This window comes from Accipiter gentilis, chromosome W (assembly GCF_929443795.1).
Source record: "Accipiter gentilis chromosome W, bAccGen1.1, whole genome shotgun sequence".
Lineage (NCBI taxonomy): Eukaryota > Metazoa > Chordata > Aves > Accipitriformes > Accipitridae > Astur > Astur gentilis.
Window position 1 is genome coordinate 39,798,651 of NC_064918.1, and position 22,880 is coordinate 39,821,530.

A 22,880-nucleotide genomic window follows, 5' to 3' on the forward strand; every position below is an offset into this window, starting at 1 on the left:
GTATTAGTCACTTGAGTTTTTGAAAGTGATTGGAAAAGTGCTTTGGGATTTGGACGTAATATTAAAGTATTTTATAATTTTAGCTAGGGGTAGTGAGATTACTAGGAATTTCTTTGCCGCTCTTGCAAAGGAGAACAGCATCAGCTCTTCTTACAGAAGAGATGGTGTATTAGGTCTGGCTGAGATGGAGTTAATTCTCCCCATAGCAGCCCTTGTAGTGCTGTGCTCTGCATCAGTAGCTAGAAAGGTGTTGATAACACACCACTGTTATAAATCAACAGAGCCAATTCTATATAAAATTCATATATTTATTGAGAATAGCAAGCAAGCAGCGCTGGGCGGCCGGGGAGTCCGCGCTCCACCAACGGCTCGCGACTTTCTGTTATAGTTATATTCCTTTTATACAATTCATGCACCCCTTTCTTGTAAATCTCCGCCTTGTCTTGTTTCTTCTTTCTTCACAGGTTTGTTAATGGGTAGATTCGGTCAATCTTCTCAAAGGAGAGTGTCTGTGGAATGTCTTTTGATGTGGAGGAATGCAGTCCTGGTAGAGTTAATCCCCTTATCTGGTCCGTTGTCTTTTCCCTCCTTATCTAGTCAATCACAATGTGTCCCTTCCCCCTTCCCGATTGGTATGTAAGCCTTATTGTCTTTTTAATTCAACACGAATTACACAATGTCAGGGAACAATTTGGTTCCCTGTCGATTACACCAGTGTGTTGCCTACTTCTGAGCAGTGCTGGCACAGCATCAAGGCTGTCTCTCCAATATTTTTGCCCCCCTCAATGGCAGGCTGGGGCTAGGCAAGATCTTGGGAGGGGACATAACCAGGACAGCTGACCTAAACTAACCAAACAGATATTCCATACCATATGACATCAGCTCAGATACAAAAGCTAAGTAAAGTGAGACGGAAGGGGGGCATTTTTGTCTTCTGGAGCAACCACTATGCGTACTGAAGCCCTGCTTCCCAGGAAGTGGCTAGACATCACCTGCTGATGGGAAGTAGAGAATAACATAATTTGTTTTTTCTTTGCTTTCGCGCGTGACCTTTGCTTTCACTTTATTAAACTGTCCTTATCTTGACCCACGAGCCTTTTGTCGTATTTTCTCTCCCCTGTCTAGCTGAGGAGGGGGAGTGATAGAGCAGCTTTGGTGGGCATCTGGTGCCCAGCCAGGGTCAACCCACCACAGACGGTTTTCCTTTTCTCAAGAGGCTAAAATATAGGCATGCACTAGATTGCTCCTTTTGAGATTAGTTTTAGATGTAAAAACTGCACTTATAAATCTTCAGTCTCGTGCTCAAAATGGACAGATATGGTTGAAATTTCAGAATTTGCGACAGTTTATTGGTGTCTTTGTGTGCATAAATTCAACCTTTGCACTGATTTTTTTCAGAGGTACAAATTCTATGGAATCGATGGCAGAACAGGCTGAATGCCAGTTAAGGGACACTTGGCAGTGCCTTTTTTCTATGCCTGTGCTGCTGTGGCAAAACATGATGGTGGACCATCAAGTGTCAATCTTTGCTTCAAAATTTACCCAAGCCCTCTTTTTGAATGCAGATTTGCTTTGACTTCAGTCTTTTTCAGCTCAGGTTACCAATTGTACAACTAATGGCTCTTCTGAAAAGAGCTTAAAGGCAGCAAGAGGAGCTATCTGGAGTTGAAGCTTATAAAATTGTGCAAGCTTTTCTCTAGTATGAGGCCATAGGTTTGTGTGTGTCTGGCGTATATAGGCATAGAATACTGTGATTCAAAGAAATTAACTCAATAGTTTGATTAACTATTAAGTAGGTATTCTTTATTGGCAGCACTGGATGCACGGGGGATCGCTCCACCTATCGTGCACACCGTCGGGGCTAATTGTGCAGGTTAAGTACATGTTCTACATACATATTCACTAGATTTCCAAGAAATGTTATACATATTCATTAGTTTTCCGGGAAACTATTAGCATATGCGAATGTACTTTGCGCAGGCACATTGAAGGCCTCTGGTGGTCTTCAGGAGTCCTCTGGTGGTCTTCCATACTCTTCCTCGCTTGTCCGCTATTTGACCCTCCTCAGGTAATTCTGCGCAGTATGGTCCTTTACATGTTTTGATACATCAATGGTTGTTAGTGCTCTTATTATCTAAGTTTTCATTAGTGGTGTAGAATCATATGGTTAGTTTAAGCTAAATTATCTACAAGGACGAGAACAAAGGCAGGAGTTCTTATCTTTTCTGGCCCTATCTATTCAAGCAAGGCCTCTACTTGTGCCTTCTCAACAAGATCGTAAGTTCATCAAACATTTAGTTAAGTTTTGTGATTGTTCATGGTTCCTTCTTGCTCATCACTCCCAAGTACCAGTCTCTGACAGGCTTAATCCTTGACAAACACCAGTCTTTGGTATGTAAAGTTACAGAGAGACAATCATTAAGCAATTAGCAGTTCCTTCTCTATATCAACTGACAGCAGAAATTCTCAGTAAAGTCTGAGGTTGGTAAGTTTCCCCTTGTCGTGAATGAAATTCCTCAGCTTTCTTTGAAAGCATTGCCAGAAGTCTTCAGTTTTACATAGTAATTTTTAAAGACTTATAAGTAATAGATGTTTTCTTTTATTTTCAGCTTCTTTGTAATACTGGCCATGCTGAAGAAAAGCTAGGTTTTACGTATGACAGCATCATAATATGGTAAGTAGTAAGGAGCACTAGAGCAATACTAGGGTACTTTAATTGTCCTAGGTGCAATTTAATCAGTTTTATTTGTACTTTTGAGCTAGTATTTTGTAGTTCTAATGTGTTTGAAATTTCATAATGCAAATAGATACACCTTATAAATATTTTAATAAGTAAAATCAAATACATTATATGCTTTCAGGCAAAGAGGGGAAAAACCCCCTCCAAGTTAAAGTGTGGATTTCTTTATTCCTCATAAATGTAAAAAATACCTCTAAATATCTCAGTACTTGCAGAAAGTACTTTTAGTAAAAATGTGCTCTTACAGAATTTAGAGCATACTCTTGATGTAGAACTAGGATTTAAAGATAAACATTTTATGTTAATTTGGTGTGAATATATATCTTTGTAGCATCACTTTCCTTGCTACTAAAACGCCCTGTGTATGTACTTTCAAGGGGATTTTTCCTATATTTTGTTGCCATTTCTGACAGTCAAAAGTAACTACATGCTTATTTCCAGAACTTCTGTGTTTTTTGCACAGACATTGGTGAATTTGTCCTGAGGCTCAGCATTGGCGGCAGAAACAACTAAGATATAGTATTTAATACAATTTAGTGTTCTTTCAATTTAGTTATCTGACTTAAGAAAGAAAGCTTAGAAAAGCTAGTCATTCTTTAAATAAAATTTTGGGAGAACTTGTGTACTTTTTCTTGTGGAAATATTGTAAGTTGTTTTCTTAAATAGAACTGATTTTCCTTGCTAGAGCTAAAAAATGCTAATAAGTGTTTTTGTGAAAATGTATTTTGCTGTGTTTTTTAATAGGTTACTGTCTTCTGACCTTATTTATGTAATCTATTGTAGTGTTTTTATGATGTGACTAATCATCAGTTAAGAGTATAACTTCAAAATTTGGAGTTCTTTACCAAATATTTTTAAATATAAGTCTTAAAAGGTTATTATCGTCGTTTAAGCCCAGCTGGTAACAAAGCACCATGAAACCACTTGCTCACTCCTCCCCCCCCAAACGTTTGTGGGTCAAGACAAGGACAGGGAGGGATCACTCACCAATTATGGTCACAGGCAAAAGACAGACTCAACTTGCGGGAAAAAACAAAATCAATTTAATTTACTACCAATCAAATCAAAACAAGGATACTGAGAAGTAAAACCAAACCTTAAAACACCTTCCCACCACTCCTCCCTCCTTCCCGGTTCAACTCCACTCCCGGTTTTCTCTACCTCCTCCCCCCAGCAGTGCAGGGGGATGGGGAATGGGGGTTGTGGGGTCAGTTCATCACACATTGTCTCTGCTGCTCCTTCCTCCTCAGGGGGAGGACTCCTCACACTCTTCCCTTGCTCCAGCATAGGGTCCCTCCCATGGGAGACAGTCCTTCACGAACTTCTCTGGCATGGGTCCTTTCTGTGGGCCGCAGTCCTTCAGGCACAGGCTTCTCCAGCGCAGGCTTTCCCATGGAGTCACAGTCATCTCTGGGGGCATCCAACTGCTCTGGCATGGGGTCCTCCATGGGCTGCAGGTGGGTGTCTGCTCCACCATTCACCTCCATGGGCTGCAGGGGGACAGCCTGCCATCTCACCACGGGCTGCAGGGGCATCACCTCCTCTGGCGTACCTCCTCCCCCTCCTTCTTCCCTGACCTTGGTATCTGCATAGGTGTTTCTCTCGCATTCCAATCTCCTCCCCCACTGCAGGTTTCCCTCCTTAAATATGTTGTCCCAGAGGCACTACCACCATCGCTGATGGGCTTGGCTTTGGTCAGAGGTGGGTCTGACTTGCAGCCAGGGAAGCTTCTAGCAGCTTCTCACAGATGCCATCCTTGTAGCCCCTCCCCTGCTACCAAAACCCTGCCACACAAACCCAAAACAGTTATACAAATCTATTGTTTGTTTTCATAGGAAAAAGTTTGCAGAAAGATCTGCTAATCCAAACACGACTAAGGATATTGATAAGGAACAGATAAAAATGTTGTTCTCAGCCGGCACATGAAGAAAAATAGCCCCCTACTTATAAAAATGCCAAAAATGGTTTCTAAAAAAATTAAAGAGAGAGAGCAGGAAAATTATCTTGGTTAGCGACATTACTTTGCTCAGTCCAGTGATTCGTCTGTGTATGTACACGAGAAACAAATTTTTTACGCATATACATAGATTATTCTGCTATAGTGATAATTTTCAAGCTCAAACATACAACCCAAATACTCAGATGTTAACCATAATTGTGTTGGTTGGTGGTTCTTCAGAAATATTTATAGGATGCATTGTTTTTATGAAATACAGACTTTTCAAGTAATTTTAAAATTTTTGCCCTACAGGGTTATAGCCATTCTGCAGTAGTATTCTTTTTGCAGGTTACTGTGCTATACAGCTACTCTGAGTAACTTGAAAATACTGAACCTTTTAATTAATTAATTTAGGAAATGACCTTGAGGTAGGCTCCTTTGGAAATAACATGCAAGTTCTGTAATTTGCTCTGCTGATGTTCTCAACGTTATCTTAATTTCCATAGGGAAACCTTTTTGTTCTGCAGAACAAACTTGTTTTTCTTTGAAAACAAGAAAAGTTATTTGGATGCAAAAAATACTTTGTGAGTTTCCTGTACTTGTAAAGTATGAATGACTATGCTTAAAACATTAAACTGTAAGGGAATCAATGTTTTCAAGAATAATTTATATATTTCTTATCAATTTCTAGGTTTTGGGATCAAGTAACCTTGATAGAATATTTACCCAAACTGAAGACAGTTCTCTTTAGTCTGCAATAATTGCAATTATTCTCAAGTTAAAGATCTGTTTTTTTAGAACTCATTCTCTTTTTAGTGTTTTGTTAGTCCAGGTGCCTGATTATAGTTTCTTCTAGCCAGCAGATGGAGAGAATAGTGACACATTTTGTTGTCATTCCCAGTGTAAATGGGTCTTGCTGGTTCCCAGAGCACCATACTGTTGACAGCTGAGAGGAAGCCTTGAGCCACGAAGAAAATGGATTGTTGGTAGGCCTCAAACTTTTGAGGTCTTTTAGTAATGCGCCGAGAGGCTTTGGCCATAAAAGCAAAATTCAGAATTTTCACAAATACCTGACTGGATCAAATGGAGATTTTTCAAAACAGTTGTAGTCCTTCTGTAGTGAGTAGATGAGATGCTTTACTAAAAGGTAAAAAAAAAAAAAAAAAAGATCCTCTAATAGATAATGAGTATTCTTTCTTATTCCATCCTTTGTTAGTTCTTCCAGACTTTTTATCAGTTTTAATATTTATCAGCCTTAATGCTGTCTTAGGAAGTTCTTTTCATTTCTGCAGTGACACTTAAAATATTGGGGCAAGTAGTATTGCGCTTACTTTTTCTCTCACACAATCATGATGTCTTTTTGGCCCTTTCAGCCATAGATGCATGTGGAGTGTGCATATCTGTCCTGGTTTCAGCTGGGATAGAGTTAATTGTCTTCCTAGTAGCTGGTACAGTGCTATGTTTTTGAGTTCAGTATGAGAAGAATGTTAACACCCTGATGTTTTCAGTTGTTGCTAAGTAATGTTTAGTCTCAAGTCAAGGATTTTTCAGCTTCTCATGCCCAGCCAGCAAGAAGGCTGGAGGGGCACAAGAAGTTGGGAGGGGACAGAGCCAGGGCAGCTGTCCCAAACTGGCCAATGGTGTATTCCATAATATGTGATGTCATGCCTAGTATCTAAACTGGGGGGAGTGGGGGTGGGGGGAATCTCCGCTCGGGGACTAACTGGGCATCGGTCGGCAGGTGGTGAGCAACTGCATTGTGCATCACTTGTTTTGTATATTCCAATCCTTTTATTATTATTATTATCATTTTATTATTGTTTTCATTATCATTATTAGTTTCTTCTTTTCTGTTCTATTAAACCGTTCTTATCTCAACCCACGAGTTTTACTTCTGGTTTTTTCCCGATTTTCTCCCCCATCCCACTGGGTGGTGGGGGGAGTGAGTGAGCAGCTGCTTGGTGCTTAGTTGCTGGCTGGGGTTAAACCACGACATCTCGTTAATATAAACAACATTGCCCTCTGTATTCCCCCCCTCCACCCCATTCCTTTCTCCAAATCATGAATTGTATATTGAATAGTGTCTACAAAAGGAGATTGCGAACCTAGTACTTCACTGGTTAAAAATCTTCCATTCACCTCTGCTCTTTGAATTCATCTTTTTAGATTTTGATTTGTGAAACTACTTTTCATTATATCCCTTAATACAATCTTCAGCAACACCTTATGCCTTTTTTATACGCTATCGTAATAACTCCTTTCAAGTCTTTCAAAAGATTAGCAGAATACAGTTTGTGTAAACTCTTCTGGGTGCTTCATATGGCTAACCAGTTTTATTTTAAGGTGATTTTAAGATCATAAACAGTCCTCTGGATGCGCTTTGGAATCCTTTTTGTATAGACCTGTTTATCACCTTTTCTCCATCTTGGCCGCTACCGTTTATAATATGGTACTAGCAAATATATGCAGATCATTCATGTTAATGTTCTTTTCAAACACTTAGATGTGAAGCTTGGTGGGCCAGTGACTATTTACTGATGAATTTGCTCCAGTTCTTCCATCATTTTCACTTCTTAGTCTAACTCATATTTAGTATAATAAAAAAGACTTTAGGATAGGAATCTTCATGCAGATCTCTAAAGGAATGACCTAGTACAAAGGAAGTGCTTGTTTGTCTTATTTGCTTCATTCCTTCTCCCTTTCCTTTTTGGGTTATCCAGTAGGTCTGATTCATTTTTCAAGGTTTCTGTTTGTGGTACAGCTGAAAAGTCAGAACACGCAGACGCATACAGACACACGTGTGTAGGTTTTCCTACATATTTTTTTTTTCTGCCCGCTGTAGCATATCTTAATTGGCTTTAGAAGGTCAAGTTTCTCTTTTTGCTCATGTTACATTCTCTCAAGTTTTTGCAGTTCAGTCATTGGCTGGTGGGTTTTTTTTGTTTAGTTTTTGTTTTTAATGGAGAGGGTTTTGTTCAGCCTTGTACACTTCTATATGTCATTGCTTTAATTTGATTTTTTTCTTGATGGATTTTTATGGCCTTTATTTTAGGGCTATGTCTTTCTGGCTAGTTATATATTTTCATTGCATTCTCACTATTTAAAGATAGTGACACATCCCTTTTTGGTCCCTTCTGCTTTTGGATGTTGGATCTCATGATAACGTTGTCCTTTGTTGTGGTTTCACTGTTGCCAATTCTAAATTAACTTCTGTTTGCAAATTAAGAATATCCTCCTCTTGTGAGTTGTAGAACAAGCTTTCAAAGCATTAATTGCTTTTGAGAAACTATTTGTCTAAAGATTGTTTTGTTCTGCCATTCAAGAGACATTTTCCTCTCAAATATAAAAGTAATGTACTTGATGGGGGCGGGGGGAATCCAGATTCAGTATTTGGCTGTCCTAATAAGAAATGTCGTGGGTAGCAATGACACTGTTTTCATGAGTAGTGGGTAACTTCTGTCCTAAAAGGAATTTCTGCTGAAGTGTCTTAAACTGGCATATCCAAACCAATTGCAAATTGCGAGCTAAAAGTCCAAATAGAAAAATATCACCAAGAACAACTGAGTCTCGTGTGCTCATCCCTCAGAATTCCATCTCTGCAAATCTGCAACACTAGAAACAAAGCATGATTCATGATATAAAGAATACCTGTTATCTACTCAACACAGCTGAAGAGTTACTTGTCTTTCCTTCTGTCTGCTTTTCTTGAATGACTTGGAAATAAATCTCTCCTAGTTCAGCATTTTTAGAAGAAGAATTTTTCTTAACCTCACAACATTGAGAATCTGTTTCTTATTTGCTTCTAGCTCTGCTTAAAGTAAATACAGACAGACAATTAGTGACACTCTTTTTATGTGAAGAGCCATATTTGATACTACAGCAACAATGGTCTTCCTGAAGTAATTCCCTACTTGGTGCTGAAAGTAATAATCAGTTCATCTTTATTTGCAATTAGTATTTTAGCCTTTCTACTTTGTCTAGACATTGCCTGGAAGTAGGTTCCTTGTATAGTGACTTTTACACAGGCTGTCTGATCTGTAGAAAGATTCAGAAGATTTTGGCCTTGGAATAGCTGATTACCATGCATGACCATCCTAGAATAAGAAAAGGGGAAAAACATAATCAATTTGTATAGGTTGAAATTCAGTCTCACTGGCTGAAGTATTTACTTTCTTAGATGTCCACTAAAACAATCCTATTAAATATGTGGCCGAGAGTTGGGGTTCTTTTGGTGTTTTGTGGGTTTTTTTGTTTTGTGGGGGTTTTTGGTGGGGGGTGGTTGTTGGTTTGGGGTTTTTTTTTTGTTTTTTTTTTTTTCTTCCTGTGTAGTCAAGCAAGAGGGGCAAATCTTTTGAGGGCTTTCAAAAGGACAGTGTTTCACTTAATACTTTCAAACTCTCTGGAGGTCTTCAAAATCTCCTTTCTTTTTACCTAGCTAAAAATTTAGGAAAATACATTATGATGACAGTTATGTTTAGGAAAGCTTGCCTCAGTGCAAGCAAAATGCTTTCAAAATCTGTCTAAAGGGAAATATGTTCTGGTTATATGTTGAAATTAAATCTGTAGAAATCTGCTGTGTGGGGCTGCTTAAGTTATGACTTTCACATTTCATGTAGATATTGGTGCTATAACATCTTTAGTGAGTGGTGCATATAATTACTTAAGGTGCAAATTTGTCTCTGTTAGGTGTCAAGATATTGTTTTGAGGACTCATGCTTATGGATTGGCAGTCTAGCAAAGGAGGAAATACTCTCCACCTGTTAATTTTCCTGAAAATTGTAACTAATCCAGAACACCTTTTCAGGACTAATATTATGCTCAGCTGTTTTGTCAAATAAGAAGACATATGCAAGTCTTGGTCATGTATCATTTCAGGGATGTACAAACTGTTCTTTAAAAAAATAATTAAAAATTGGTTTGTGGCTTTTTCAGATTAATATATTGTCTACATCTGTTGGCAGGGTTAAGGTTTGCCTTCTAGGCTGTACAGGTGAATATCTCAAAGACAGAAAATTAATGCAGAATACTTCTCTATAAAAATTAACCTTTTTATTTTAAATGAGTAGGTAGTAGCTGCATGTCAGATGGTGAAATCTACCTGCTGCTAAATAATTGTTTGTTCCCCTTGTTTTCTTCATTGTAGTCTGCGGTTAGCTTTACTAAATGAAGCAAAAGAGGTGCGAGCAGCAGGATTGCGAGCCCTCCGCTATCTCATTCGAGACTCCAGTATTCTCCAGAAGGTGCTGAAGTTGAAAGTGGATTACTTGATAGCCAGGTAATTTTCCTTTCCTTCTTTGCTGTAAATTGTAGAACTGTAAATCACTTGGGTTTTTGTGGTTGAGACAGTTGAGAAAAGGTGTTTTCATTCTTGATATGTAGCTTTATAAAAGTAATTTTTCTTCAGTATGAATAGTGTCCCTCTTTAAAAATAGAGGGGTAATACATCACCAGCTAATCCAAATAAAATGCTGTCCTAATATATGATATACTACGAGTAATTAAAAAATTAGACAATTTATAGGTGTTTTTTAATCGTAAGTGCCACTAATCATAAATTAATCTGTGGTGTTATTAGAAGGTTGAAACCTCAGTAATTTTCATGTCTTAAGTTTGTTTTATGGGAGTTGTTCTGATTCTTTGTATTATCCTAGTGCTTTGGAGCCTCTAGTACAAAGTCAGGGGAAAAAAGTAGTTCATGCCCAAGAATTTGTAATCTAAGTATAACCCATGACACAACAGAAGAATACCGAAGGGCAAAGTAATAATGAGATAATAAGATCGGTATCATGAGTAGATCTAAATATTATAATTTCTAGTGCTTCCTTTGTTAAAATCTTGTTGGATTTTAATATACTGATATATATATATGTGTTTCTATAAATATACACACATAGTAAATTTCAGTGTGCTGTTTAATTTAGTTGGAGCAAAAGGACTTTTCTGATCTGAGAACACACACAAAACTTGTTGATGTGAAACATTACAAGTACTTTGTTTAGTTCCTTTTGAAATGACAAATGCAGCTAGCTCAGAAAATATTTGTTGAAGCCATTATGCCTTGTCACTGTATATTTGAGAACGTTCTTGTGATTTAATTATAATGAAGATAACTGGGAAAAAAAAAGTAAAATGAAGCTAATTGACCAATCATAATGAGTATGCTTGATGAAAAGCAGAATTTTTAAATGATCAGTCATAATATTCTTCTGTTTATTCAATTGCATTAATATTAATGCGAGATGTTAAGAACACTAACTTTCACCTTAACTTTTATAAACAAAACCTGTTTTAACTTATTTTAGGTGTATTGACATACAGCAGAGTAATGAAGTAGAAAGAACACAAGCACTTCGATTAGTCAGAAAGGTAAAATCTAACTATATATGGTCTTATCAGCTATGCCAGTCAGCTGTGCTGACTCCAGCTTTTCTCCATCAGCAGTTTTTTTCCACACAGTCTCTAATACCTTACCTTACTTTATCATGTGAGAAGAAATTATAGTTGATAATTCAAAAGAGAGAAAGAGGGGTAGTACTGAGACTTGTTTTGATTTTAATCTCTTACCACTGAGAATCTTGAGTGGGCTAGAAAAATCCTGCTAATTTTAGAGATCAAACTGGACAAGATTTGGGAAAAAGTTATCAAATGATGAATGCAAGGATATAAGAACCATATTATTATGTTTCATCTAATGATTTAACTTTATTGTATAGTGTGTTGAAGCATCTGTAAATCAAGGATGGGAGATTTTCTGCCATTTGAATAATGAGGCAAATTGCCATTGCTGGAATAATCAGTTGAAGGAATGCTTCTAGCCTTATTGCTTTATCCATAGAGATTGATGCTATCTGTAGTTCTTTTCTCAGATACACAATAAGACGTAGTTAGTCTGTGGTGGTTACTGTCCTGTGTACCCATGGGTGTGAGATGTTTGAAGCTGTGGTAGTTGCATTTTCAAGTTCATCCTAGAGAAATTGGCATATACAGCTACTGAAGCTATTTTTTTCAGGCAATATAGTACTCTGCCTTTGTACTGGACTTTGCTATTCTTTATCTTGCTTACATTCTTCTACTTCTACTGAGCATCTTAGGAAAAACTACCAAAGACTCAAGTAAGGTTTGAAGTAGTTGGGATAATTGTTCCCCAGGAGCACTGTGTGTGTTTAATCTGTTTTATGTATATATGTATTTGTCATATATATATATTTAGGTTGAAAATATGGAAGCTTGATATGCAATTTCTTTTCTTAAAACGAGCTCACTTGGTTTCTTACAGAAGAGACAATACGCTTGATTAACAGTTGTGCCAAAAAGAGTTTTAAAGCTTAAACACCCACCCCACCCAAACAAACAAAAAATACAATCATAAAGGAATGGATCCTTGAGGAAGTCACAATTTATAAAAATTCTTTGCTAATCTGGTTTTAAGAGGAGCTTCAGTGTAGGGCCAGAATAACTTAAATCAGAAAATGGAATGGAAACGCACTTATAATGAATTGGTTTTATTTGGGTCAGAAGTTTGTCCTCATATTCCTAGGTTTTCTTGAGCATTTTCTAGTTGAGCAAAGACTTCTGTCTTGCTTGAAAGAAACAAGAGGAAGCAAGAGAAATAAATCCAATAGCTTGACTTAAAATGATCCTGAAAGATAAACGTTAAAAAAAAAAAAATCATACGGCTGATCACAAGTGCTTTTTTTTCCTCCATCATTGTACAAGCATGCTGTACATGGGATGTACGTGCATGGAACGTACATGCTGTACAGGGATGCTGATGATTCTCCAATGCTGAGAACTATGTTGATGAATGTTTCCTAACGTCTTTTACTACCTAGAACATCCTTGTTTCTTAAAAGATGATGTCAGACAAACAAAAATCCACCCACCCTGGCTACAAGTAAATTTAACACCTTTTTCATGTTCTGTCTGGGCTGCAGCAGTTAAGCATGCATTGGCACAGAGCAGTCAATACTTGAGAAACTCTCTCTCACAAAGGATACTGTGACACATGTCCTGAATGGCACATTCTGTATTTTCACAATGTTTTTTTATTACCCTGCTCTTGCCCTTTTCCCATCTCTCCTCATCTCCTGCAAGATTTCAGACTCAGTAGTTTGATACCAGGATTCCTAAAAGATTATATGAAGGTCTTAGGAGAGGAGAATGAATGGCAAATACAACAATCAGATTTAATTAATTTGTGCAGGAGATAATTTACTATGAGCTGTGGAAGAGCTGAACTGGGTTCCACCAGCATCTTAGAACTATTGTTTTCTGTTCCAAAGTATGCATGCAATTCTTTAACCTCATCTTTGAGAGCAAAAATGCCCATGTAAGAATAACACAGATATAAAAGTTTAAAACATTCTCTCACTCTTTTCTCTTTGTTTTCATAGAGTAGAAGAACAAAATGTAAAATATTAATCCTGTTTTATGAATTTATAAAAGGCACTTAATGATAACTTGTTTAAAAAACACTGCAGGTTAAAGTAGTGTAGGAAGAGAAAAGAAAAACAACTTTAAACTTTTTAAGCTTGGTTTCTGATTTTTTTGAAGACTGAATGCTCATATTCTCTTTTGACTGTACTCTGTGGGACAGTGTTTAGTACTATCACCTCTACATTTCCTAGTAAGAGCTTTGTAATTTAGCAGTGTCTTTAGCAATGCTTCAGAAAGTGTTTCTCCATCTAATAGAATTAATTCTGCCCATTTTTCAATAATTTAATAGGCAGAAAGTTTTATCTTCAAAGCAGAAGTTAGGGTGAGGTATAATATGAACCACCTTCTTTCTTCCTCTTTTTTTTTTTTTTAAAGGAATCTTTAAAGACCAAATTCACAGTCTTTTGTTACTTATTTCATAATAGCCACTTGTAAGTAGCCTTGCATCACCTATCCTTGGTCTTTAGAATTGCATTTCAATATTTAGAGCAGGATGAAAGCAAATGGATTGTATTTATTATTTGTATTTATTCTACTAAAATATTTGGAGTTGAATATTAAAAGAAAAATCTTTCCTTCTCATGTCTTAAAACAAAAGAGAACAATGAAGCAAAACAGCCTTAAGAGGCTGCTTGTGTCCTCACACTTAAGTACATGTCAGTGTCAGTAGAAAAAAAGGTTATAATTTTGTAGAGTGGATTGGCACACCCATTCTATTACTAATTCTTGTTACTTCATGCCATTGTAAAAGTGGAAGACTGCGTGGGTGGGGAAGAGTTTGGGGTTTATTTAGAGTCCTATCTTAAAGCTTCCTGGTTTGTGGGTGACAACATTATGTATGACAAGAAGTTTCTCAAAAACACGTCTTAAAAATAAACTCGTTAAAGCATTCAAATATATTTGTCATAATGGTTGATCTCTTCTCATTTTAATATTCTCTGCAAAGAGAGGGGGGAAAAAAGTAATCCCCTTTGAACAAATATCTCCGAGACATCTAAGGGACCTGTAAAATGAATATAGGACAAAGCACTTTTGGAAAAATAATGGAGATAAGCCTGCTTTTGTTGGAAACAAAAGGGATATTAAATTAAACCTTGGTTAGTCATTCTTCAATTTTAAAAAAAACAAACAAATTTGCAATAAATTTGAGACAGAATAGAAGAACAAATTTTAACAGCCAATGCTCCTTTACACTACTGAAGAGCTCCTGTGCCATGGAAGTCGTCGGCTGCTAGTTTAGGACAAGCAGAGTTTATACCGAATTAAAGGAGCAAGACCCTGTGCACACATTAAAGGCAAAAAACCCCACTCCACCCCCCAAATGAGACATTGACTACAAAGGCTGAGTAGCTCTCTATTAACATTTATTCATAGTTTGCTAAAATGCAATATACATATCCTGTATACTACGAAACATGAACATCACTAAACAGATGTATTACTAAGGGGAAATAAGTTTTTTGTCTGACTGCTTAAAAAGGGAACAACATAATTTGTTATAGTCTGAGGAGATTGAAGTAGATGGACGCCTGTAAAGTTGAAAGCAGCCGACCCTTTATTGCTAAAACACACACATACTTATAGTCACGTATTCTGCAGTCACTGTACACGCGCACAAGCATGAAATATGATTGGTTATATCGACACTGTACACGCACATAAACATAAGATATAATTGGTTATACTAACTCTGTACATGTGAATAAACATAGGACATAATTGGTTATACCAACTAAAACATGTGAAACTTGTCTCAGTCTAATTGGTCAAGATAAACTGCCGAATTGAGGTTCTTTGTGCCAAGTTCCCTTTATCGTGGAATGCACGCCTGTGTTCTTCTAATTGGCATCTTTCTTTTTTTGTCTTCTTGTTTATTCTGTTCAAGGCCTTCTAAAGGCGTCTGGAATGCTCTTGCGACCGTTAGCTAAATATGTGTCCACAATAGTCCACTCAACCATGTCACATTTTTTCTACTAATAAATAAAACTGAGATGTTAAAAAACGCTCAATACCCGCTAAACATCTAAGAACTTTTTTAAGTTTAAAGTGTGTGTGCTTTTTGTGACGTATAGCTATATAACGTATGATGAAGTTGCAGTATGATGAACACTGCAGTTTTAGGAAGATCAGGTACTATACAAGAGGATATAGGGGTGTTGCTGACAGTTGTCTTCCAAATACTATAGCAGCTTCTTTTGTTGACTGTCCTTTTCTGTAGTCTACAGCAGCCTAAGGATCTCTCTACAAAACAAGAGAGTTTAGTCTTGGCTAATTAAAAAGTTGATTAGGTATTGAAGGTAGATATCTGGTGCAGTATGAATGAGTCTTCTAGAAGAGTTTATAATCTACTCTGTTATTGGATAGTGTTCTCTGTTGATAAAGAAATTCTTGGAAAAAATCTGAAGAAGGTAGCAGTAGTTCTCTCTGCAACAGTCAGGGTTTTTTTACCCTTATTATAATAAAATAATATAAAAATAAAAAACTGAAGCAGGAATTGACAAATGCAGAATTTCAAGAACAAAAGAAAGTGTTTTGAGGATTTGCAGAATACAACCAATTAATACATGGAGTGGTCTGGTAGTATCTAGGAAACAAAATGCTAGTGAATCTGTGAGTATATTTAGAGAAATATGAATAAACCAGAGGGCTTTTTCTTTCATTTTTGGCAGATGATCACTGTGAATGCTTCATTGTTCCCCAGTTCTATTACTAATTCTTTGATAGCAGTTGGAAACGATGGTCTTCAAGAAAGAGACAGAATGGTTCGAGCGTGTATAGCCATTATCTGTGAACTAGGTAAGATAACTGAAAGCTAATTAAGAAAATTTTTTGTGATTGTCCTCAGTCTTCTAAGAGATTCTCTTCTGTGGGTTCATATTAAATAGATTGTATTAAAATAATTAAGGGTATTTGCTTAATAACTGATGAATTAGATGTTAAATGTTCTTAATGTCCATTTCATATATTTTAGTCGTTAGTTTGATATAAAACAAAATCACTTTAACTTAAAATCAAAATATCTTAAGTGAAGTACCTGAAGATTTCAGGTACTCTACTTTTCCTTTAAGACTTGCCAATTTTTGCGTTACCTTAAAAACGTTTCCCTGCTGCAGTTGATGTTTCTAAAACTAATGGATTGGAAGTAGGGAAAGTTCCATACATGAGGCGCTGACAAATGTACAAGTGTTCGGAGAACTACAAAACATTTTCATTTAAAAATTTTTACAGTGGGTACTGTGGTTAGCTGGCTTCTGGAAGTCAGTATTTGTGTCCATGTAAAGGCTATCTGGGCAGTGATTTATACTAACTCCCTATACTTGTATGTGGGTGCTGATTTTTAAAGTATTTTTCAGTTTTGTATCAATCAATGAGAAATAACTTCAGCAACGTTTTCAAGATAGAAACTTCTGTTTTAAAGAACTGAACAATCTGTTACTCATTTATATTCTAATATAAATATTTTATTCATGTCAGTCTAGTGAAGCACAAAACTAATTTGCAGGGGAATCCAGACACTATTGTATGGAAACTTGGTTGGAAATAAGCTGGGAAATTACTGCACAATGGTGACTGACTGACCAGTATTTTTGTTGATGATAAATTAATCAAAAAATCTCAATTTATTGCTAATGTCAGTCATTAAAAGCTTTATTGTGTGCCTCAGCAGTGTTCAGGAAGAAAAAGATATATATATATACACACTAAACAGATGACAAATTTGTTGTATTGGAAGTCGTGAAATGTTTTCTTTCCTATCACTGGCCAAAGTGACCTGTTTTTCTTTATTTAGCACTTCAGAATCCTGAGGTGGTGGCTCTTCGGGGTGGTTTAAGTACCATCTTGAAAAATGTGATTGATTGTCAGCTAAGCCGAATAAATGAGGCTTTGATAACTACAGTTTTGCACCTCATTAATCATCCAAAGACCCGACAGTATGTGCGAGCAGATGTAGAATTAGAGGTGGGTTCAATTTTACTTGTTTAGTGACAGAAGTTAAACATTGTATTACTAATGAAACTGTTTAATTTTCACTTCAGATTTCACCCTCTGTATTAGTGCAAAATGTTTAAATGCAACATTTTAGGCTAAGAGCTTAATGATTCATAAAGCAGGAATAACATGACAGATTGGAGTGGGACTGAGGAAAGGGCAAGACCTGTTAACTAACTATTCTCATGTGAAAGTAATGCATGTCTTTCTTTTGTTCAGCGAATCTTAGCTCCTTACACAGATTTTCACTACAGGCATAATCCAGACACAGCAGAAGGACAACTCAAGTAAGTGTTAATGCTACTACTTATGCTATCAGTTGTGTTCATGGTACTGGAATGAAACTATTTTTCTTTCCTAAGTGACAAAATAAAAGCAATTAGCTAATATTAAACTATTTGAAGTTGAATATTATAGCAGGTTAGAATGCAACTTCTTAAAATATTGTTAAGCGTTTCAGATTTAAAAGGGAAAATTTGTTTTACCCTTCTTCCCTTCTCCCCATTATATTTCTTTTATGTAAAAAAATCATCACAATCATCCTTTTTTACTTCAGGTATGGGTTTCGTTTTATCTAGCTTTAAACATCCACAATGAGGAGTTTGCATTTGAGCTAGTTTTATGTTTGACGGTTGTATGGTCAGGCTCAGAAATGGAAACAAGAGGTTCCAACTTGATATTGGGGAGAAAAAAAAAAATTCTGTGAGGCCAGTCAAGTGTTAGAACATGCTGTCCAGAGAGGTCCTGCAGCCTTCATCCTTGAGAGTTTCTAAGACCCAACTGGATAAAGCTGTGTATAACCTGATACGGTCTCAGAGCTGACAACTTCTTTGTGCAGGAGTTTGGACTAGAGACCTCCTGAAATTGCTTCCAACTTGGATTATTCAGGTGTTGGGGGTTTTTTTTGTGTGTATGTGTGGTTTTTGGGTTTTTATTTGTTTGGGGTTTTTTTGTTGTTGTTTTGTTTTTTAATTATCAAAATGGCAATAGACGCTTAGGTCTGCATAACTGAATCAGTGTCCAAGTGGCCCCTGCTGTAGTCTTACTGTCAGTGGAGGCTTCAGAGTGAATCATGTGACCAAATATAGGTGTTTACTTTTGATGTGATCCTCCTACCATGGAACCTCCACTGCAAAAAGGAAAAGTAACAATACCTAAAAAATTCTAATCTTTGTATGTGTGTACACATTGCATACATATATACACATATGTATGTAACAGATTTTTCTTACTCTGGATTTTGTCCCCCATCTAAACTTTCAGTTAACTAGTAACACTGTTTGTTTTAGAGTAATTAACCTGTGTATTGTGACATTTGTTATTTTAATGACAGAGAGGACAGAGAAGCACGGTTCCTAGCTAGTAAAATGGGAATAGTGGCAGCATTTCGATCATGGGCAGGTAAGATTTTTTTGTTTGTTTGAAGTTGGATGATTGGAAGGGGAATTTTACTTTCTAGTGTAAAAGAGTGGTTTATTTAAGCACAGAATCTGTCTCTCTTGACCTATCTAATTTCTATCAGTACCTTCCTACAATGGTACTAAGATGTGTTTTGATATTGTTAAATTGGAGGACTCATACATAGTTTTCTTTGACTAACTCTACTGACAAAACACAGCTCTCTTTTTTTTTTTTTAGTATAGAATGCCATATAAGTTGTACCTTGATGGTACTTCTTGACATTTGATGGGTGAGAGGATGTTGAAAATAGCATCATATCATAAGAATTTCCCTTTGAGATTTTTCTGCCATTGTAAATAAGAAATCTATTTGACTATGTGAAGAGATATCAACAGAATAGTTTCATTACCACCTGCTTTTACCAAGTGCTATAGTTTAAGATAATCGCAGTATGGATATAGTTTTGGATTTTTCATGTAGAAGACATTTCTAAATCGAAAAACTAGGTTTTCACATTTTTCTAAATCCTTTCTCTGCAGTATTACAATATCTAACATGAAGATACTGCCTCAGGGACTGCTTGTTCTTTTAGTAAAGACAGTGTCTTGCAAATAAACTAAAACAGTTGATATGACCATTTACCAAAATTTTGGTTAGGATTTTTACAGGCTGTACTTAGGAAAGAAAGATTCAGACTGTATAGAAAGGCTTTTGCTTTGTAAGACTATTTGCTTTATTTTTAATGTTCTGAAAATTATTAGTAAACTTAATTTAACATCCAGGTATCCTTCAAAAGTTTCTCACATGTGTTCTCACTTGTTTGGGGAGAAGCTTGGAAAGTTTGTGACAACTTTGAAACTTCTGAGAAGCAGTTTCTGATAGGAGTGTTGCTGCATCTTCCTTAACTCAGACACTTTGAACTAATAGCATAAGCCTGAGAAGTTCAAGTGACTGAATAAACAATTGTCTTGGAATATGTTACTTGCTGTGGTACTTCCACTGTTATATGTTCATCCTTTTTTTTTTTTTTAGTACAAAAATGTCCTTATACTCTTGGTCTTCCCAAAGGACATGTAGCAAAACCAGACTTGAAGATGGTTTTGGTTTTGGGTTTTTTTGTTATGGCTTTTTGGGCAGTTTTTTGTTTGGGGTGTTTTGTTTGGTGGTTTTTTTCCCTGTCTGTACTGTCTGCTTTGTTCTACTGTTCTGCTCTCCTTATTCTTCAGACTGGGTTATTCTTTAGAGCTCATTACTGTGTCCTTTATCCTCATGTACGATCATGTCCTTAGAGTTGAAATTGGGGCATGCAGCAATGACTGCATGCACCCAAATCTACTCCTGCATTGCAATTGGGATGCAGCCATGTTTGCATGGCAAGGTTTTGGTAGCTGGGGGGCTACAGGGGTGGCTTCTGTGAGAAACTGCTAGAAGCTTCCCCTATGTCTGATAGAGCCAATGCCAGCCGGCTTCAAGACGGACCCACTGCTGGCCAAGGCTGAGCTAATCAGCAATGGTGATAGTGCCTCTGTGATAACATATTTAAGAAGGGGAAAAAGTTGCTGCGCAATGGCAATTGCAGCTGGAGAGAGGAGTGAGAACATGTAAGAGAAACAACCCTGCAGACACCCAGGTCAGTGAAGAAGGAGGGGGAGGAGGTGATCCAGGTGCCAGAGCAGAGAATCCCCTGCAGCCCATGGCGAAAACCATGGTGTCACATCCCAAAGTTGGAGTGGCTCAGGTTCATGGATTTCCTTTGTCAGAATTGAGGTGAAACGACACCAGGGGAGTTCAAACAACAATCAACATTTATTCAACCTAGCTAACCTTGCCCAAGTACAAGTGAACTTATCAATATGAACCTTGCAACATGTCATTAAGCTGCTGTTTGAAAAGACAAGGGAGGTGTAGAAAAAAAAATGGAAAAAGGAACATGAAACTGCATCAGGAGGAGAGCCCTCCCGTTGAGACATGAGGTTCAGAGCAGACCCCCTTGCTTTCTGGACTCCTTCTCAGAGAGGAGCCCGGGGCGGCTAGATCTACTCCTAGTCCCAGACTTGGTCAATGGTTTATGTTTAAAAGGATGAGGTGTAGGGACTGTGGAAAAGAGAAGGAAAAGAGGGAGAGAGAGAAAGAAAGAGAGAAGAGAAGGGTTTCACCAGTCCTGGGTCCAGCGTTGGTCCAGCCAGTGTAGAGATCCAGTTCCGGAGGGCACGCGCTGAGAACTCATTCTCCCTTCTTTTTTAGTGTGTTAGTTGATGGTCTCGACATGCACAGTCCCATTCCCAGGGTTCTCTGGAATCTGTTGGTGAGCTTTGGGGGTTTCATTGCGGAGTTGCCTCTCTTTTTCTGCTGGCATGACCGCTTAAGATAGAAGCACAGTCCCATCCTCCGTGGGGCCACCTCCTCCAGGCACATATGCTGTGCTCCTTCTCCTGGTCACTTAAGATAAGGAATTGTGGCTTTGGAGAAGTGTGGTCCCACCCTCCATGGGGCCCTCTCCTCCAGCCACATTGTCCTGTTCACAAAACTCCAGCGTTTTTACAGAGGCCATTTTCTCCACCAAAGATCTTTAACGAATGTTTGAGACATTGACTATAATTTGTCAGACCGTCACACGTGATGAGGCAGGCTGGAGCCCATGGAGGTCCATGGTGGAACAGATATCCACCTGCAGCCCATGGAGGACCCCGTGCCGGAGCAGGTGGATGCCCCCAAAGGAGGCTGTGACCCCGTGGGAAGCCCACACTGGAGCAGGCTCATGGCAGGACCTGTGACCCTGTGGAGAGAGCAGCCCACTCTGGAGCAGGTTTTCTGGCAGGACTTGTGACCCTGTGAGGGACCCATGCTGGAGCAGTTTGTGAAGAATTGTAGCCCATAGGAAGGATTTATGTTGGAGAAGTTCATGGCGGACTGTCTCCCATGGGTGGGACCCCACGCCTGGAGCAGGGGAAGAGTGAGGAGGAAGGAGTGACAGAGACAACATGTGATGAACTGACCGCAACCCCTATTTCCCGTCCCCCTGCATTGCTCGGGGGGAGGAGGTAGAGAAATTGAGAGTGAAGTTATGCCCCAGAAGAAGGGAGGGGTGGGGGGAAGGCGTTTTAAGATTTGGTTTTATTTCTCATTCCCCTACTCTGATTTGATTAGTAATAAATTAATTTTCCCCAAGTTGAGTCTGTTTTGCCTGTGATGGTAATTGGTTGAGTGATCTCTCCCTGTCCTTATCTTGACACGTGAGTCTTTTGTTATATTTTTCTTTCCCCGTGTCTAGCTGAGGAGGGGGAGTGATAGAGCAGCTTGGTGGGCACCTGGCGGCCAGCCAAGGTGAACCCACCACAGGCCATTATATGCTCTTGGGGGGGAGGGGAAAGGCCTCTGAGGTGCACTGTGGAACATATTTAAATGCCATTAATGTGTATGTGGCCACATGTGCTTGTCATAAGTTTTTGTGACATGGAAGTTCTGAACTTGAGGACTTTCTTCAAGTTCATATAAAGCACATGCCATTAAAATTAAATTTGTGTTAGTGAAAATAAATAGATGAGTAGGTGATACTTTTCATATTTTAGTAATTTTTAATGAATGAAGATCTGTGTTTGTTTATAATATGTAAGACAAAAAGGTATGCAAACCTGGCTTATTTTTGTTCATTTGAAGTTGTATTTTGGAGAAACTTGTTTGTTTTCTGGATGGCATGTTACTGTAACTTTTAATTTATTCTGTGATATATGAAGAGAAATGGTCAAGGAAATGAGCAGGGTTTTTGCAGCCACATTTTGAATTAAGAGATTGTATGTAATTTGTGGCTGAAAATAAGTTTAATCATTTGCTTCAGGGGGTATTCTGTAACATTTATAAACAATTTGAGAGTTTGCCCTATTAATATTGAAATATTAAACTAATTGAGTAAAAATATAGTGTAAAAGGACCAAATTATAAGAGATTTTATGCAAAGTGAAATCAACTGTGTTGAAAAGAAGAAGGAAGAAATTTTTTACAATGAGGGTGGTGAAACACTGGAACAGGTTGCCCAGAGAGGTGGTAACCTGGAAACATTCAAAGTCAGGTTGGACAGGGCTCTGAGCAGTCTGATCTAGTTGAAGATGTCCCTACTCATTGCAGGGGAGTTGGACTAGATGACCTTTAAAGGTCCCTTCCAACCCAAACTGTTCTATGATTCTATGAAAATTCTGGAGATGAGCACTTGTCATTTGGGAAAAGATGATTAAAAACAGTACACAGAGAATGTTATTCCACGTATATTTAAACTCGCTGTTTAGACTTCATCTAAGATTAAAGGTAACTAAATAATTTGTTCGTTTAAGATACAGCTTTTGATGGAGAAACTGCTCAGTTCTGCCAAAACGATGCAAA

The 22,880-nt window shown here is 37.7% G+C and overlaps 2 protein-coding genes across 5 annotated transcripts in view; one reads left to right on the forward strand and one right to left on the reverse strand.

The window, feature by feature from the left end:
- LOC126035221 (uncharacterized) overlaps positions 1 to 22,880 on the reverse strand; it is a 249,702-nt gene that overhangs the window by 172,036 nt on the left and 54,786 nt on the right. The gene's annotated exons all lie outside the window — the stretch shown is intronic.
- LOC126035219 (rapamycin-insensitive companion of mTOR-like) overlaps positions 1 to 22,880 on the forward strand; it is a 108,636-nt gene that overhangs the window by 34,438 nt on the left and 51,318 nt on the right. For 3 of the 4 annotated variants that reach the window (XM_049793438.1, XM_049793439.1, XM_049793440.1), the window contains exons 4-10: positions 2,610 to 2,674; positions 9,823 to 9,954; positions 10,982 to 11,045; positions 15,785 to 15,911; positions 16,906 to 17,075; positions 17,325 to 17,392; positions 18,439 to 18,506. In XM_049793438.1, coding sequence (XP_049649395.1) covers positions 2,610 to 2,674; positions 9,823 to 9,954; positions 10,982 to 11,045; positions 15,785 to 15,911; positions 16,906 to 17,075; positions 17,325 to 17,392; positions 18,439 to 18,506 — 694 coding nt within the window. The remainder of the gene's footprint in view (positions 1 to 2,609; positions 2,675 to 9,822; positions 9,955 to 10,981; positions 11,046 to 15,784; positions 15,912 to 16,905; positions 17,076 to 17,324; positions 17,393 to 18,438; positions 18,507 to 22,880) is intronic. The other variant, XM_049793441.1, reaches the window with a different exon arrangement.